General features: G+C 35.5%; 1 protein-coding gene across 1 annotated transcript; it reads left to right on the forward strand.

Annotated features, from left to right (window-relative positions):
- The first annotated feature begins 414 nt into the window (after positions 1 to 414).
- LOC121505974 (carcinoembryonic antigen-related cell adhesion molecule 5-like) lies at positions 415 to 15,974 on the forward strand. The gene is made up of 25 exons (XM_041781432.1): positions 415 to 430; positions 1,483 to 1,632; positions 4,020 to 4,145; positions 4,247 to 4,407; positions 4,551 to 4,641; positions 4,945 to 5,085; positions 5,752 to 5,811; positions 5,919 to 6,079; positions 6,189 to 6,279; positions 6,622 to 6,762; positions 7,365 to 7,490; positions 7,600 to 7,760; positions 7,870 to 7,975; positions 8,866 to 9,015; positions 10,499 to 10,624; positions 10,733 to 10,893; positions 11,004 to 11,094; positions 11,250 to 11,351; positions 11,633 to 11,656; positions 12,130 to 12,153; positions 13,235 to 13,291; positions 13,414 to 13,452; positions 13,608 to 13,680; positions 15,283 to 15,348; positions 15,751 to 15,974. The coding sequence occupies exons 1-24, from the start codon at positions 415 to 417 to the stop codon at positions 15,305 to 15,307; spliced, it is 2,403 nt and encodes an 800-aa protein (XP_041637366.1). The 3' UTR covers positions 15,308 to 15,348; positions 15,751 to 15,974.
- The last annotated feature ends 3,667 nt before the right edge of the window (positions 15,975 to 19,641 follow it).

A 19,641-nucleotide genomic window follows, 5' to 3' on the forward strand; every position in this document is an offset into this window, starting at 1 on the left:
GAATTTACTTTCGGTTTTGTCCGTGACCAGCACCCGTCAAATTTCATTTCCTGGTTACTTGTCTAAGAAGTTTCTGCTACCTGTAATTAGTTAAATTAATCAGAAAAGAGTGGTCCACGTAGCTTTTGTGTCGGTGTATCCCGTGAAAAAGATGTGGCGCGCGCTCAAACCGTTGGGATTATTTTACGTCTTCCTGTTGTTTTTTTCTGCGTCACCCAACGACGGTAAGTGTTGAAATGCTACTAAATATAATAATTGTTAAGGAGATTTAAAAATCCGTTCTCTGGGTTGATACTACTAAATCTGTTGTTTTTGAGATTTTAAAATCCATTTTTCTGGTTGATATGAAGTGTGTAGAGTCAAATGTAAAACATTACTTCAGTGTTGGGTGCGTTAACATTCAGGACATGCGCAATGGCGTCTGAGGCCTGTCAGTTTTGTTGTTATGAATTCAGCTAACCGTTAATAATTTGTCGCTTTGTCTGCCGGTCTTACTTTACACTCAAGTGGATTAGTATACTTGGGTAAAGTTTTAATCCAAGTTCAGACGTATTTCACTCAACCGCTTGATTTTATACAACATAGACCTTTTTTGTTTTGAAATCTCCACTTATCTTATATTTCTCCAGAAAATGTCTTGTTTTTCTTTAAAATAAAAGACTTGTTGCTGCCACTAGGCACAACAGAACTGAATAATATGCATAGTATGGAGATATGCCATCATTTCAAAGCACTTATCTTATTATTATCCAGAAAACGTCTTGTTTTTCTTTCGAACCATAAGTCCATGACTTATTATTGCATTCTGTATGAGCGAGTTGGTTGGCCTTCTTTGGCAGCTCTTAAGCTAAATTATTGGCATGTCATCATTTATAAAGCTTTATTTAACCTTCAGCTTTACTTCCATCATACTTGTGTGATTTTATTCATGTGAAAAGTTCTGAAAGCTACAGTCTTTATTTGCTTTTGCTTTCTGTGCCCAAAGTCAGTCATAGGATGGTAAAAGGAGTTTCAGTTAACAGCCTGGAATATTCTGCAGGAGCATGAATGTCTGGGGGAGCTGGTCTCTTAAAGTTGTTTTAAAATTTTTAAGATTGAAGGCATTGGAGGAAGATTGATCAGGTCGTAGATGTTTTGACTGATGACTTTCTGCTCTGTGAACCAGTCGTTGGTTGATCTGTGTTTGTAGTGTTTCTTATGTTTCATGTTTGCAGCTCTGTTCATTGTGCTGCTGAGATTTTAATCTCAGTGAGGTTTTCCTGGTTAAATAAATTCGAATGAATAACTAAATAGATTAATTTATGTTGCTGTAGATTCCATCTTACTTGTGTTGTGAAAAAGTTTGTAGCATAACTTCAGACAACTTCTGCTTTAGGAGCTTTTTTTTCTCATGAATTAAGAAATGGTTCAGAATGTGATTTAGATAACTTAGAAAAGACTACAAATATTCAATAATGACCTTTGATGTCCATTTTTTTACAGCTGACCCAATTTACAAGGCTATAGGTGGAGATGCTGTCCTCAGACCATCCCCCATGGATCTTCCTATCAAAAGCATAGAGTGGAAACACAATGAGGATATTGCAGCAGATTGGCATGGAAACAAGTCTAAGTGTTTTGGCCAGTTTAAAGGTAAATTTTCTTACAAATATACTTGTTTATTTACACTTAAAAACATAAGCACCTTAATCCAAATTTGACTATTTGGTTTGTCAAATAAAAGGCATTTGAAGGTATTTTATAGTGACTTTATTATGGTTATTATGGCTGGGCTTCGTCAAAATGTGTTGCCAAATTGCCAGCACTACTCTGAATGAGCTGTTTAAATTATTCAAAGCTAGAACTCTTTCAAGGGCCCAGTTGATCCTGGATGAACCAGACCTTTTTGAAGGAGGTCTTGCTGCCCCTGTCTGACCCCAGATATGTCCCTCTTACAAGAAGGACTGTAACACCTCCAAAAAATAAAAGAATTGTTCTGACTGCCATCAGCCTCTTGAACAGCTTAATGTGATATTTATTTGTGATATTTATTATGGATTTTTTTTCTGGTGTATGTTGTTTTTTTTCCTTGTATTCCAACTTTTTATAAATGTTTTTTGTGTAGAAAAGGCAATTTGATTTCCCAGAGGAACAGTTATGATATCTGTGATCTTTTATCCTTCTGTATGCTTTTTGCATTGGTTTAAGTGTTTTTTCTAGGGGAGAAAACTTTTAAAGTGAGAGAGTTAAAGATTGTAGTTTAGCTTTATTTTAAGATATAGATTGATGTGGGGCTTTCAGAGGTTTTCAGTGTAAATAAGATGTTTTATCAGGGGTCGTTTTTCCATGCCAGCCGTTATATTTTTGGGTTGTCAGTCCTTCCTGGACCTTCTTGTGAATGTAATACCTCTAGAATACTTTTATGTATGTTTTTTTTTTTTTTTTTTTTTACTAGACATTACATAAAAAAAAACACTGTAACTCATGGATGAGCTGGTTAAATTTTGAGGGTGAAGGTCATTGGGCCTTATGGTCATCCCTAGCTTTGTTTAGTTTATTTTAATCAAGTTTATATGTCTCTGGGACAATGTTTGAAATAACATTAGTCTCTAGACAGAGATGCTTTGTATCATAAACACTAGCTATTTCATCAGTCATCCCTGGGCAGATAAATAGTAACAATAAAACAGATCAAATCAGTCATCTACAAGCATGTGTGCACACACGCACACATACACACACAGTGCCACATTAATACTTTTCATGAGAGTAGAGCACAAAACACAAAATATAATTAGCATGTTTGTGTTTTTTTTTTTTTTTAATTCTTTATTTTTCACTTCTGAAAGGCAGACATCAGAGCTCAACAGATCCATGCTGGAGTAACTGAGTTTCCTCTGCTATTCAGTCTTTTCTTTTTCTTGTTTAAGTATAAGGAACTAAGTGCAACTTGGGAGAGGTAAAGTGTGTACATAAGATCAACCAAAAATACACCATAAATAGTCTCAAGAGGTGGGAAGTGAAAGAAAAACAAAGTTGTAGTTTGTCAAGGTTGCATAGTGCCACAGATACCTTAAATCATCACCTCCACAAAGTCTCTCTGAATGGGTTTGACATATTTGACCCAGTTGGTCCATAGTTTAACAAAAATATCTTTTTGTAGACGTAAACAAAAAGTAATTCTTTCCATAGCATAAATATCATTTACAATATTAATCCACTCCTGTAGTGTGGGGGGTTCAGGAAGCAACTACCATCTAGTAATAGCCTTTTTACAGGCAGAAGTCAAAATGCATATTTGTGTTTTTGAGCAGTTATCAAAATATAAAATAATGCTGACAAGACTGGTCCCTTAAAATCGACTTTTTTACTTCTGGTGAGACAGTGTGGGAGTCTGCAAGTTTCAAATGTGTTGGAGGATTATTACACTATTATGTCTTTAAAAGAAAACACAGATTGTACAAAGGCTTAATCACACATATGGACACTGAAGTCTCTGTTTTAAAAATGTCTACACCACATTACCACAGAAACCACCCAGCTTTTCTTCTTAGCTCACCGCTACACCACGGAAACAGAATACAAGGTAACCATGACTGGAATCCATTAATATCCACTTCAGTTCAGTTATTACAGACATTTTATGGAAACTTGAAGTAAAAGGATTACTTGAAGTGTATTTTAATGACTTTTTGGACCTTAAATTCTTTCAAAGCTCTCAAATATCAAATAATTAATATAACAATACATTTTAACAATACATTTATAACAATACATTAATGCATTTCAACCCTGATCTGGACTGAGTTTACAGATAAACCCGAGGATTATGAGGCATTACATTTACATTTTTTTGCGAGGTATAGAAATGTTTTAATTCACCAAAGACCATTAATGTAATCCATCTTTAAAGATGTCTGCTTGTGCAAAGTCTGTGGTTACAGTAGTTGTCCACCACAGTGTTTTTTCTGATTTCTCCCTGATTTGAATTTTCTCTCCTGCCTGGTGTCACATGTCACCATGTCTGTTTATGATTTTAGGTCGTTGTGAGGTGGATACTGATACTGGAGCACTGACCATCAAAGGACTGAAACTGAACGACAGCGGCATCTACACACCAGAGATTAACTACAAAGTCCCCTTTAAGATTGAACTCTCTGTAATCTGTAAGTGGAGAATTTAAAATGAAATTTAACATCCAGGTTGTTTTGCTTTTTTACCTCAAGTCCCCTAAAGTACCCCGCATCTTTGCTCTTTCTTCTGTCAGCTCGTGTAGCTAAATCCTCTGTAAAAACATCCTGCAACACTGAGATGACCAGCTGTCTCCTGACCTGTGAAGGCAACACTACAAACGCCGACCCAGTTGTCTATAAGTGGTTTTTAGATGGCAAGCATGGATCTTCATATAAGGAGTGGAATATAACAAAGGTATGAAAAAGCAGAAACATTTCCTTCAGCCTGAGCTGATGAGTTTGAACACTTTAAATTCATCATTAATGATCATTCTGAACCATATCGTGTCATCCTTTGTTTTCATAGTCTGTATTCTTTATCTTTCCCTCAATGTTTAGGATACAAAGGGGGACAGATTCAGCTGTTTAATGATGAACCCAGTCAGCAATGAAACCAGTGAAAGCATCATAAACCCCTTCATTAAAAAACGTTTGTATATTTTAATACCTTTATAAATATTGTGCATATGCAAGGCTACGCTTATCAGATAAAAAACATTAGCTAACATCTTCTGGGTAGATTATCTGTTTTGTATGATAATTTATCCATCTTTGTAAAAGGAAGATCATTCATGACAAATGCAGGTCTATAGAGACATCCTAGAACATAACTTGATACCAGTTCTGCCTCGCCTTTGACCCAGTATATAGACCTTTGCCATTGTTCAAGTCAACTTAACAGTGCATTTAGGAGTTTAATGACATTTGGTGCCTTTTTTTCTGGCTGTCCCAGTTTACGGAGCTAAAGGTGAAGATGTGATCCTCAGACCACCCCCCATGAATGATACTATCCAAAGAATCGAGTGGAAACACAATGAAAATATTGCAGCAGGGTGGTATGGAAACAAGTCTGAGTGCCTTGGCCAGTTTGAAGGTAAATTCACTCACTGATGTACTTAAACATATTTATTCAGCTTGAAAACACAAGAAGCACCTTGATTAAATCATAGTTTTGATATATTAACAGAGAAACAATCTTCCAGTTATTAGAATAACTCAGCCACTGATTTTTGCTAATGTGAACGACCAGTGACTTTATCCTTTAATTTGCTTTTAGCGTTGATCTGAGTGTTTAAATGGGTAAGAAAGAGAGTTAAATGTGTTGATTTCAGTTCATTTTAGGATGTAAATGTGGGTGTTCCTTTCACATGTTTTCAGTGTAAGATGTTATATCAGGTATAATACTTCTGTGTCAGCAAAAGTCAAGACAGGACTAATCATGTTTTGGGTTTTCTTTCTGTCACTGACTGAATAAATGGATAAATCCCATGCTTGTTCTATTCTGAGTTGTTTTATTGTGTTTTTTTGAGTGGTTTAAGGTTGAGGGATGGATGAGTAATGCATTTGAACCTTAAAAACCCAGATATTTACCACCGTTGTTTGTGATTTTTGTTTTGTATTTTTTCCATTTCTCTCTGTTTTACATTTTTCCTGCTACCTGCTGTCACATGTCACCATGTCTGTTGATGATTTTAGGTCGTTGTGAGGTGAACACTGATACTGGAGCACTGACCATCAAAGAACTTAACCTGAACAACAGCGGCATCTACACACCAGAGATTAACTTCAGAGACTCCAGCAAGACTCATCTCTGTTATCTGTAAGCGGTGATTTTTTAGATAAAGTTTTACCTCCAGATTATTTTGGAAATTTTTTTGATCTCAAGTCCCCTAGAGTACCCCGTATCTTTGCTCTTTCTTCTGTCAGCTCGTGTAGCTAAACCCTCTGTAAAAACATCCTGCAACACTGAGATGACCAGCTGTAACCTGACCTGTGAAGGCAACACTGCAGAGGCTGAACCAATCACTTATAGGTGGTTTATAGATGGCAGGGATGGACCTTCAAATGTTGTGTTGATTATAGCAAAGGTATGAAAAACTAACAACATTAATCTGTCTTTACCATATTGTGGCATTCTCAGTGCTAGTGAGCTTTTTCTTAATCTGTTGTCATGATTTTCTTTCTCTGAATGTTTAGGATACAAAGGGGGACAGATTCAGCTGTTTAATGATGAACCAAGTCAGCAATGAAACCAGTGAAAGCGTCACAAACCCCTTCATTAAACAACGTTTGTATATTTTAATACCTTTATAAATATTGTGCTTATGCAAGGCTACGCTTATCAGATAAAAAACATTAGCTAACATCTTCTGGGTAGATTATCTGTTTTGTATGATAATTTATCCATTTTTGTAAAAGGTAGATTGTGACAAATGTAGGTCTATAGAGACATCCTTGAACATAACTTGATACCAGTTCTGCCCTCGTCTTTGACCTAGTATATAGACCTTTGTCATCATTTCCAGATCTGTCACCGTGTTCATATATGCTGTTTGTTTATATTTAGTCAACTTAACAGTGCATTTAGGAGTTTAATGACATTTGGTGCCTTTTTTTCTGGCTGTCCCAGTTTACGGAGCTAAAGGTGAAGATGTGATCCTCAGACCACCCCCCATGAATGATACTATCCAAAGAACCGAGTGGAAACACAATGAAAATATTGCAGCAGGGTGGTATGGAAACAAGTCTGAGTGCCTTGGCCAGTTTGAAGGTAAATTCACTCACTGATGTACTTAAACATATTTATTCAGCTTGAAAACACAAGAAGTACCTTGATTAAATTATAGTTTTTGATATGTTAACAGAGAAACAATCTTCCAGTTATTAGAATAAATCAGCCACTGATTTTTGCTAATGTGAACGACCAGTGACTTTATCCTTTAATTTGCTTTTAGCGTTGATCTGAGTGTTTAAATGGGTAAGAAAGAGAGTTAAAGGTGTTGATTTCAGTTCATTTTAGGATGTAAATGTGGGTGCTCCTTTCACATGTTTTCAGTGTAAGATGTTATATCAGGTATAATACTTCTGTGTCAGCAAAAGTCAAGACAGGACTAATCGTGTTTTGGGTTTTCTTTCTGTCACTGACTGAATCAATGCATAAATCCCATGCTTGTCCTATTCTGAGTTGTTTTATTGTGTTTTTTGAGTGGTTTAAGGTTGAGGGATGGATGAGTAATGCATTTGAACCTTAAAAACCCAGATATTTACCACCGTTGTTTGTGATTTTTGTTTTGTATTTTTTCCATTTCTCTCTGTTTTACATTTTTCCTGCTACCTGCTGTCACATGTCACCATGTCTGTTGATGATTTTAGGTCGTTGTGAGGTGAACACTGATACTGGAGCACTGACCATCAAAGAACTTAACCTGAACAACAGCGGCATCTACACACCAGAGATTAACTTCAGAGACTCCAGCAAGACTCATCTCTCTGTTATCTGTGAGCGGTGATTTTTTTTAGATAAAGTTTTACCTCCAGATTATTTTGGAAATTCTTTTGATCTCAAGTCCCCTAGAGTACCCCGTATCTTTGCTCTTTCTTCTGTCAGCTCGTGTAGCTAAACCCTCTGTAAAAACATCCTGCAACACTGAGATGACCAGCTGTGACCTGACCTGTGAAGGCAACACTACAGAGGCTGAACCAATCACTTATACGTGGTTTATAGATGGCAGGGATGGACCTTCAAATGTTGTGTTGATTATAACAAAGGTATGAAAAACTAACAACATTAATCTGTCTTTACCATATTGTGGCATTCTCAGTGCTACTGAGCTTTTTCTTAATCTGTTTTCATGATTTTCTTTCTCTGAATGTTTAGGATACAAAGGAGGAGAGTTTTAGATGTTTGATGATGAACCCAGTCAGCAATGACACCAGTGAAAGTGTCACAAACCCCTTCATCAAAGATCCCAATAATAAACAAAGTTTGTATAATTTAATACTTAAATAATCATTTCACATATGCAAGGCTACGCTTATCAGATAAAGAATGTTAGCTAACATCTTTTGAGTAGATCATTTTTTTTTATGATAAATTATCCATTTTTGTAAAAGGAAGATCATTCATGACAAATGCAGGTCTATAGAGACATACTAGAACATAACTTGATACCAGTTCTGCCCTTGTCTTTGACCTTGTTTATAAACCTTTGCCTTGTTTCAAGATCTCTCACAGTCTTCATATATGCTGTTTGTTTACAGTGCTTAACAAATTTATTAGACCACCCTAACCCTAACCAAAGTAAGGTTGATGCCACAGCTGCCCTATATTAACAGCATTGGTAATTACCAAAATCATTTTTTATGTTTCTGCAATGGTTAATACACCAATATGTAGAAGCTCTTTAACCCAAATGATATTTTTAATGCTAAAATGTAATTATTATTGTTATCCATGAATTTTCAAATTTACCGATTTACAAAAAACTGAAAAAATAGTAAAGCACATTATTTTTTCTTGATTAATATGTCAAATTATAGTTATTTACTTGCATTCCTGAACAGAAAGCTTTGTTTTAGTGGTTGAAATGCTTGATTCATTTCTGACTTCTCAGAGAAGCCCAGTGAGCCGGCTCAAATTTGGATATAAGAAGGTGAATTCAGTTTGAAACTCCTCATTCCTGTTCAAAACGGTAAAACGTTGAGAGCGCACTGAAAATGAGAGTCCGCATTAAAGCACTTCATGATGCTGGATGGTCTCTGAGACAAATATGACAACTGGTCTAATAAATTTGTAAAGCACTGTATATTTATTCAACTTAACAGTGTATTTAGTAGTTTAATAATGACATTTGATGCACTTTTTTTTTAACAGCTGTCCTAGTTTACGGAGCTAAAGGTGAAGATGTGATCATCAGACCACCCCCCATGAATGATACTATCCAAAGAATCGAGTGGAAACACAATGAAAGTATTGCAGCAGGGTGGTATGGAGATGAGTTTGAGTGCCTTAACCAGTTTGAAGGTAAATTCACTCACTGATGTACTTAAACATATTTATTCAGCTTGAAAACACAAGCAGAACCTTGATCAAAATCATAGCTTTTGATATGTTAACAGAGAAACAAACTTCACGGTATTAGAATAACTCAGCCATTGATTTGTGCTGAAGGAAACGACCAGTGACTTTATCATGACCTTTAATTTGCTTTTAGCATCAATCTGAGTGTATTTGTGGGTAAGAAAGAGAGTTAAACATTTTGATTTTATTTCATTTTAGGATGTACATTTGGGTGCTCCTTTCACCTGTTTTCAGTAAGGCAAGGCTAGGCAAGTTTATTTGCATAGCACATTTCAGCAACAAGGCAATTCAAAGTGCTTCACACAGGTCATTAAAATACATTGACAAAGGGAAAAAGAAACACAATGAAAACATTTTATTACAAAACAAACAGCAAATAAGACCCACAGAAGATAGACACATCCCTAGTGCCATTTGTCTGAACTTTATATGTAAAACAACAGATAAAATCCAAAAAGATAAAAACACATAAGTTTTTTTAAAACAGCAAAAAAAAACAATGAAGATAAAAACAGATATTAAAGTAAAAGCTACAGTGCAGAGTTCAAAGTCAAAGGCAGCAGTGAACAGGTGAGTCTTCAACCTTGATTTAAAAGAACTCAAATTCTCAGCATACCGGATGTTTTCTGGGAGTTTGTTCTAGATATAAGGAGCATAGAAACTGAACGCTGATTCTCCGTGTTAAGTTCTGACTTTAGGGACACAGAGCAGACCTGCACCAGATGACGTGAGTGGTCTGGATGGTTCATACTGGACTAGAAGGTCTCTGATTTATTCTGGGCCTAAACCATTCAAAGCTAACAGGAGGATCTTAAAGTCTGTTCTCTGAGAGACAGGGAGCCAGTGTAGAGACCTCAGAACAGGACTGATATGGCCCACTCTCTTGGTCTTAGTGAGGACTCAAGCAGCAGCGTTCTGGATCAGCTGCTGATCAGTCTGATAGACTTTTTAGGCAGACCAGTAAAGACACTGTTACGGTAGTCAACTCGACTAAAGATAAATGCATGGACCAGTTTTTCAAGGTCCTGCTGTGACATTAGTCCTTAAATCCTAGAAATATTCTTGAGGTTATAATACGCTGACTTTGTGTTTGTTCATAAGTCACTTTATATCCATGGTATTTTAATTATTTACATCCTTTATGAAATATTTTAACTGAAGGAAAGGCATGATTGTATTTTTGATCAGTGTTGATACTTACAAATCTTAAACAGCTCACAAAATGTTAAAAATTTAAAAGGTTTTAAATTGTGTATTCTGAGTTATTTAAGTGTTTGAGGAGTAGAAATCTTTAGAGTTACAAAAAAACATTGACGATGAAATATCAAATATTAAACATAAAATCAAAAAAAGGGATTCACCACAGTATATTTTTCCTGTATTAATATTCCCTCCTGACTGGTGTCCTGTTTTACCGCTATATCAGGTCGCTGTGAGGTGAACACTAAAACTGGAGCACTGACCATCAAAGGACTGAAACAAACAGACAACGGCATCTACACACTAAAGATTAGCGGCAAAGTCACCAACAAGACTGAACTCTCTGTTATCTGTGAGTGGAGAATTTTAAATGAAGTTTAACCTCCAGATTATTATTTTCTTTAATTTCTTATCACCTCAAGTCCACTTCCTACATATTTTTTGCTGTTTCTTCTGTCAGCTCGTGTAGCTAAACCCTCTGTCGTCAAATCCTGCAACCCTGACATGACCAGCTGTAACCTGACCTGTGAAGGCAACACTGCAGAGGCTGAACCAGTCACTTATACGTGGTTTATAGATGGCAGGGATGGACCTTCAAATGTTGTGTTGATTATAACAAAGGTATGAAAAACTAACAACATTAATCTTTCTTTATCATATTGTATCATCCTCAGTGCTACTGAGCTTTTTTCCTAATTTGTTTTCATGATTTTCTTTCCATGAATGTTTAGGATTCAAAGGAGTACAGTTTCAGATGTTTGATGATGAACCCAGTCAGCAATGAAACCAGTGAAAGCATCAAAAACCCCATCATCACTAAAGGTGAGTAGTTCTACTGACAAACATCCTCATTATAAGCACAGATTTTTTATCTTTAGACAAACATTGCATATTAACAGTACTACAATATCAAACAAAAGCATTAACCAACATCATCCAAATACATTTGACTTTTGTTTTATCTTTTTGTTTTATAGAAGAACAGGACCGACTGATATCCATCCTTGTGCCAGTAATAGTAGTGGTTGTTTTGGTAGTCATTGTGGTTGCTGCTGTTTTCATCTACAATCACATCAGGGGTAAGAAGCCAGAATTCATTGTGTTGATAAAATATTCAGTAATAATGAATTCTTTCAGTAGTTTTGCTCTAACAAATTTATAAGTGATAATATTTGATTTTCAACAAAAAGTCAAAATTACCTACAGATCAGTTCTGTGGTTTGAGTCTGATGAAGGAGTACCTTATGTTCTTTCCACTGTCACTATCAAATATAAAACAATGCTAAAGCATGGTCAGTGACTGATAATGATCACATCATTAATGGCGGATTTACTACATGCTTTTCTTTCTTATATACAGGAAGAAGGCAAGGACCAAATAACCGTAAGTCACTAAATGCTGTCTTAAACATGTGAAAGTTTCACATAATTCTCAACTGAAGTCTATTTAAATTAATAAATTTGTTTTCATTTTCGTAAAATGCAAAACAAAACATTTTCAAGCCAAATCTGTAGGCTGCTTAAAGTATCCTGCAAAACCAATAGAGCATCCATAAACAGACAATAACTCAGTTGTACCGAATGATTTTTTCTAATTAAGCAGGAATTTTAGAGTTGTTTTGTTGTTTCTTTAATAGTTTTGCTCAACCAGATTTTTAGTCCAAGTATTTAATTTTACACAGAGAAAATCCTTATTTGAATACAGTCAGTAATGAGATGAAAGTTTATTAAGATGTTTGAGTTTCTTCTGCTGTCAGGATCCATCTTTGGTGACACTCTGCTTAAGCATGATTAATGTTTAAAGATGATCACATTATGAATGACTGATTTACAACATGCTTTTCTTTGTCTACACAGGAAGAGATGTAGAAAGAGAAGAGGGTAAGAAACTAAATCTCCTTTTTAACATGTGAAAAGTTGAACTTGTTTAAATGAACTACAGTTGAATAATATCAACATTAAAATATATGTATATATTTAACATGCAAACATGTCTGTATTCACTATTTTTAAGTATAAAATTCCAAATCTGTAGCCCACTTTAAGTTTTCACCACATGCAATATAGTATACATAGAGAAGGGCGATATGGAGCAAAACATATCATGATTTTTTTAAGGCCAGATAACAATCTTCATTTATCACAATTTTTCTTTCAATTTTATGACAAAGTCTTAACATAATGACCAGAAAAAAACAATTTATACCCCATGTAATTTTAACATGCATAAATGTTATCTTTACAAGCATTTTAAGTCTTCATTCTCTTCTGCAAAAACCTGTTGGCCAATGTATGACGAGATTAGAATTTGCCATTTCATTGTTGCCACTATCACCATCATCATCAATTTCTGCATTTTCTGCACAACTTTGGAAATATGATTTATGTGTCCTCCTTTGTGTTTTTAGATCTGTTCAAGTGTTTATGTAGCAAATTTTAACACAGTGACTTTAAGCTGAAAGCATGTGGACTGTAAACAGAATTCTGTAGTGCAGCTTTGCACAAGTAGCCTGAGCGTACACATTTTTATATGACAGCCTTGTTTACAGACTGGCTAAATAAGCAAATAAACATAACCCAGAAGATGTTTGATGTCTGAGACACATGGTTATACAGTAAATAATGTCCCTGTCTTATTTTAATTTAAATACATTTCTTTTGCACATTCATGGTTTAGGAAGCCCCAATACAGTTTCGTATAGGTCAGATAGAAATCTTCTTAAGGACTAAATCTTAAGTTTCAGTTTCATCTGCAGCCATGCATCACCGCTGTGTTGGGAAGCAGAAGGGAAGAAGGAACGAAGAGCTAGAAGAATAAAAAAACAGATTCTACAATAAAACAACTTTAGCAGCTCATCTATTTCTTCATGATCTGAGATCATCTTATCACGCACCCCTTATACTGATACAATGATTCAGTCTGACCTATATATACATATATATTTATTTTTTGTTTTGTTAGGACATGAGCATGAGATGGACCCACTAAATCAAACTCCAGATGATTTAGCTGCTGAAGGTAATAAAATGCTATTAGACCTATTCTGAAACATGTTTAAACTATGATAAAACTTGTTTGACTTTAAACAAAATCATTCACCAGTTATCTTACAATGGATTTTTTTCTACCATTTGTTTCAGGACATCCCAAAGACAACCAACATCTCAGCAATGGAGCTGGTGAGTAAAATGTTATTAAACCAAACATAAAAACATGTTCAAAATAGTTACAGAAGACTGACTGATAGTAGAAAATCAACCAAGTGTGTTTTAGTTACTGTTCTATTTTCTGTTATCATTACTATTTATTTATTTATTTTAATCATTTTCCTCAGTTGCTTCAGGAGCCCAGAGAACCAGCCTGGTCTCAGACCTCCCTAGTAATACAAAATGGCCACGGTGGAGCTCGTAAGTAAAATCCTAAGCACGTTTCCTGAGTTTCCTTTTCTGGAAAACGTCTTAATGTTTACCCAAGTTTAGTACGTCATTTAAGGCACTTTTACTCAAATGTGTCAGCTCCTCTTAATCTAAGAAGGAAATGCCCTTCTCTGCATTATTTTTAAAGTTATTTACTACTTTAAGTTTGAGCACTCTGCTATTTATTGATACCTACATTGGAGGTGTATCTCAGAGGCCTAAAGGTAACAGAAAGTAACACCTGAGTCATCTCAAGGTGCTCACAGAGAGAAACGTGAAGACTGCTGGACAGAAAGAGGCCTTTGACTGTACATAAGCATTGATCTGAGAGCAAACAAAAGCCTTGGTGTCTGTGTAGCTATCCTTATAAAGAATCTTTGTTTATTTATTTATATCAGGTCAAAATATGCTCATCAGACACAAATCTAATGGAAATCTACCCAAAGATGCATTCAAGAGAACTCTTTCTGTTTTAAACATCACATTCAGTTGAGAGTCATCAGTAAACATGGTCACATTTTAAACCATAACACCTCAGTTTACTAGTGGTATTGTTTGCACATTCATTGACTCTGTTGCACATAAGACGCTGCTATGAAAAATACTGTTTTACACTTGATTAAAATGATTATCAGGTAAGGCTGGCCACACACTAGACGATTTTTTAATATGAAACGATTTTAAAACCGTGGGAGACAGACAGACTTCAGGACAATTTCCAAAGATTTTTCATCTTTAATCCCCTGAACACACACACTAGACGACTCGGCCAGACTGTCAGATCACTGGAGACCACACACCTGCCGACCTGCCTATGACCTCGCGTGATCACGTGATGTTAAAAAAAAAATAAATACAAAAAATGATTGTCTGTCGATGCCGTCTTGCTGTCTCTCTACAACAGGCTGTCCTGGCATGTTACAGGTGCAGCAACAATCATAAAACAAGGGAAAGACTCAGGGCGAAATCCTGGCTGAAATTAAGCTACCGTTGTGTTTATGGTTGTGAGTGGTGAAAGTACATATGATTCGTCTGGTGACAATACCCAGTGTGCTCACTCTCGTTGGTTGTTGTGGGTACTCCGTCAGTGGCACTACGACCTAGAACCTTAAATATCAGACATGTCTGATATTTATGATTCAGGGTCTGGGAGGCTACAACGCGATTTGGAACAGTAAATTAATTGCATTGACACCACACACATGCAGACTACTCAGACAAATAATCGTTTGCGACGAGGCTCCAGTCGGTATATGCCCCCACGATTGTCGCGGGAGGCAAATCTTGCCCCAAATCGGGCTTAAAATCCTGTAGTGTGTGGCCGGCCTAACTGACATTTCAAGCTTTTTAAGCTTGAAGCTAGTTCTAACATCCAGTAAAGACATTTAGCTTTTGTCATCCAGGCTGGGGTGGGACAGACATCGTGGCTTCAGGTGTTAAAGGTGTATTAAAATTCTTACTTGTTATTGTGTTGTTTTATTTAATAGAGACTGAGTCAGTGACTCCAGAAACTTCCAACCAGGGCCTGGCAGAAGCTGCAGTCTCTAACACTGACCAGGAATCAATGTACTTTTATGTTTCATCATTTTATAGAGCTCTCATCTGCAGTGGTTCCTGACCTGCAGACCTCTGGACCTCCGGATACCAACAAGGACTCTGGTAAGTAATATTTAACATACTTGTCATTCTCTTTTAGTTCTCTCACAGTTTCTAATGACTGAAAGAATAATGTTTTGTCTTTGGTGTTTTGCAGTTTAATCATTTTCTTCCCAAACACAAGTAAAAGCCCCAAGAATTAGTTTGAAAAATAGTCATCACTTTTTCATCCCTGTTTCCAACTCTATCCACTGTCCTCCTCTCTAAATAATGGCATAAAAAGCCCAAAAATAAATCTTAAAAAAAAAATCTGCACAGAAAGTACGAAAGGAGGATGTGTGAAACTAAGAAACTATCACTTTGTCAGGTTTTTATCATGGTTTGAACTGTATTTAAATAAAAATCATTTTAGACACCTTTGTTCTGCTTTTTTTTTAAAACATCCTTTACTTTGTTGTCCAACAGAGAAATCTGCACTGATGCCAGACAAACCGGAAACCAACTGTGAACCATCAGCTGATGAACAGAGAGCAGATGACTGAGGAGATGGGCGTAAACCTCAAAACTCGTTGGTAGAGACTTCTGTTCCGTTCCGTTTGAAGATGTTACACTCACTATGGGATGAAGTGTTACGGTAGTGAGAAAACTTGAAGAAATGTACTATTTATTTCTGACGTTAACTACCTAACAGCCACAGCTTGTAGCGTAAGAATGAATACAAATAGCTGCTCTCTGCAGATCATGCATTTTAAAATCATTGCATGGTTCAGGACCACTGAGTGATAGTAGTTAACATTTCTGTTTACAGCAGCTTCAGACCAGTAAATCATCATTGTTGCTGTATGTTGGAGGAAAATATGAAGAAGCAGATAAGGGATTCATGTCAAGGGATTTTAGAAGATTTTAAGAGTCTCTATTTTTACACAGTTAATCCTTTGTGACATTTTTACTAGGCTAGAACACCAAACTTTTTATAGCATTTACATCGACAAACTTCTTTTTTAGGATAAAAAACAAGCCTTTTAGAAAGTGCCTTCTTTGTAGTCACTGTGCAAACTTGAGCTGAACAAAACACCCCAAAGTTGTTGTTATATTTTTTATATTTTAATCTGTAGGACAAAGAGTAGAGGTCAAATTTGCTTCACCTAGGATCCCGTTTAAATTCTGTACAACTGTCTTATATTCCTTCAGGGTTTTAGATTATATATTTTTAGAGAATCAAATCTGTGCTGCCATTTTTGATGCCAAAACTTGAAGTTCTGGGAGAATTTAGTTAAAATTTCTAATAATAACGATTAGCCATTTCGTTGCTATAAATCCTGAGATCTTTGCCAAACCAAAGTAAAGAGATTATTTTTGTATGTTTACATTTCATTACATTCTTATGGTCGTGACCAAACACAAACATTTTGTGGCATTTTTTTAATCTGATCGTTTATTCCCCATGAACTATCTCTATTTTATACATGTTAAAGTGACTGTTCCAACACTTGAATGATGTAAAAGAACTCTGAAATCTTGTGACGTCTTCAAACTTGAATGGTTGTCAGGTGCTAATTACTGTAAAATCTGGTATATGAGACACTTTTTTATTCATCTGAAACACTGTCTGCCTCCTTTCTATCAGTGCAGCTAGTATACCTGTATAAAGTGCTGAGACATGCCTTTCTCTCCATCATTGTCCTGGTTTCAGCAGTTTCTTTTGCACCAAAACCAGTAATTTAAGTCACTTGTAGATTACAAAGCTTTGTTTTTCTATTAAAGTAAATAAAAGTAGGGAAAATTATCCAAAATATAATTTCCTCCAAATATTTTTTGTAACTTTTGAAGCTATTTTCCACAATTTGTTCTTGCAGTTTTTTAATGCAAAACAGATGATGATTTCTAAGATGAAATGAATGTTTTTACAGTTTAGACTGACAACATTTTTAACTGCTTACATGCCAAACAGAAGAAACACATAGCTTTAAATATATTGTTAAAAAAAGATATTTTCTCAACCTAACTGGGAAAAAAAATCATGTTACTTGAGGATCAAGTAAAAACAAACAAAACCAAAAAAAAAAACAAGCATATGCCCTTTAAAAGGTGTACTTTAAATCCTCTGCTGTAGTTCCTCTTGTTGCCTCTCGGGGGCCTCATACAGCTGCTGTGTTCAATCAGAAAATGAACTCTACTGGAGGATGAATGTTTCTGATGTTTTAGCCTTAAATAAATTAGTGTGTTTATAATGAGTTTAAGTGCAATTTCAGAGAAAAAGTTAAAATAGAACAAATGATAAAGAACAGATGAAGAAGAGGGTTACTAAATATTTTAACATCAATAGAATATCTATGAATGATGTGTCATTGTTCATGAGAGTCTGTAATGGGATTCAGTGATGAATTGTTATTTCAAGTTTTTATATACTTTGTTTTAACTTGCTTTTTTTTTCAATTGCAATGTTGTTGTTTTTTTACATGTTTACAAGTCAGTGTACTGTACATGTATTAGTTTGTCGGATATTTATTTGTTGTAAAATTGTACGCTCATTCAAACTTCTTGTCTCCCAAATCCAAACTGCACACTATTTCTATACAATATTTGCTAAATAATCACCTGAACAGCATTAAGCTCTAAAAATTAAGCTGTAAAACACACATAGCCACTTTAAACCAACACTGGAAATGCTAGATGTCCAAGTTTAGAAATCAGCAACCTGATTAATTGAAGGATTAATTGATGTTTGCTTTCAGATCTTTCTGGAGCTTTTTCAGCTCCTGCATCATCCATAAAACTACTGAATATGAAATAATATGAATGTTATGAAGATGAATGTCATATATGGATGTGCAACTCAACGATACATAGAAATGATTACTCTGGTACTCCATACACTTGTTTTTCTGCAGTATTGTGAGACACACAATTCACCCACATAGAAGTGACTCCAAAATAGTCTGCCATGGATTTGGGACTCAGGAGAGTTTTGACTTAAATGGTTCAGGTAGTCACTGAGATTATAACACCACAGAAGTGACACTGATGTACTGTGAATCCTCTGTCATACAGTATGTTCACTCTAGTCAATGTTGGAAATAATTGAGTCCAGTCATTATTTCTTACAGCTGGAGGTTTTTATGTATGATTAAAGATGTGACTCTTGATTAAAAGGGACCCATATATGTGTGAAAACTGTGCATGGATGTTGATGGAAAAAATGTATTAAAAAAAGAAAACCAAAAGAGAAAATGTCTTTAATTTTTTTAAAGTTATTTCTTTATTTTGTTTTTCAAATATTAGAACTTTTATAGTTTGAGGACTTTTATTTGTGGAGATTTAAAACCTCTAGTATCTGTCTATCTCCTTGGGGCAAAATTTGATTTAAAGTAACTTGAAACTGAAAAGATATTTTAGATGTTTCCCTATACTGGAAAGTTAGATTAAGACATTCACATTCCCCAAAGGACTGATCTGAATAACTAGGGGGGATTTTGAGACTTTATCTTCTAGCTCAACCATACAGGAGACATTTTTAATTTTATGTTTTTATATTTTTACATTCTCGTGAATGTGAAAGTTCAAGAATGCTTCCAGAGTGTTTTTCTTTAACTGTTGACAAATATCCACTCTGATTAAATGATGAACTAACTAGATTTTGACCTGAGGTTTTCTCCTTGCTTTTCAACACTGAATCTCAGTATCTCATAGACAGTGCAGAGAGCTTGTGTGGAGATTGGACAAAGTTTGAGAAGGGGCGGCCCTGCTGCCCGCTCCGCCCCTTTGCTTGCCTCTTCCTTCTCCTCTGGTCCTGACCTGACCTTAGTGATGGGAATTTTAGTACTTTTAAGTGATCAGGTCATTTGGCTCAGCAAGAAGAGTCGGCTCTTTTTGCTTCCAATTGACTCTACATTTGGGTCCAAGATTGGCTTGATTTGACCTTCCAAAATTAACAATGTCATATGACTTGACATTGACATATTATTTATATCAGTCCTGGTATTTTACTCCTATTGTGCTTTTTAATTTAAAAAAAAAAAAAAAAAAACAATTTGGCAATTCGTTTTTGACGTCTTCTTGTTCCCACAAATACACTGAGTCAGATGAAATTAGCTTCCTGGCTGAGCTGTATGACACACCTGAAATACTTCAATGTTACACCATTATATTTGTGTTCCTTGAACATGTTTTGCCTATGGTAGAGTGGAAAAAAGATTGTCCCTATTAATCGGTCACATAACACACACACGTAACGCTATATAAAAAAAAATATTACAGTAAAAAGTAAGAATGATAATAAACGGTTCTCAGTTGGGATCCGTACTTTAAGGTTGATGTAAATGAGTCGGCTCTTTGAACTGGATCGTTCACAAACGA

The sequence above is a fragment of the Cheilinus undulatus genome, linkage group 24 (assembly GCF_018320785.1).
Source record: "Cheilinus undulatus linkage group 24, ASM1832078v1, whole genome shotgun sequence".
NCBI lineage: Eukaryota > Metazoa > Chordata > Actinopteri > Labriformes > Labridae > Cheilinus > Cheilinus undulatus.

What these genes read in the sequence shown, in the direction of transcription:
- LOC121505974 (XM_041781432.1), top strand. An exon ending in AGGAGTGGAATATAACAAAG is followed by an intron (nt 4,408 to 4,550) that starts GTATGAAAAAGC and finishes CTCAATGTTTAG; the next exon opens with GATACAAAGGGGGACAGATT. An exon ending in GTGCCTTGGCCAGTTTGAAG is followed by an intron (nt 6,763 to 7,364) that starts GTAAATTCACTC and finishes TGATGATTTTAG; the next exon opens with GTCGTTGTGAGGTGAACACT.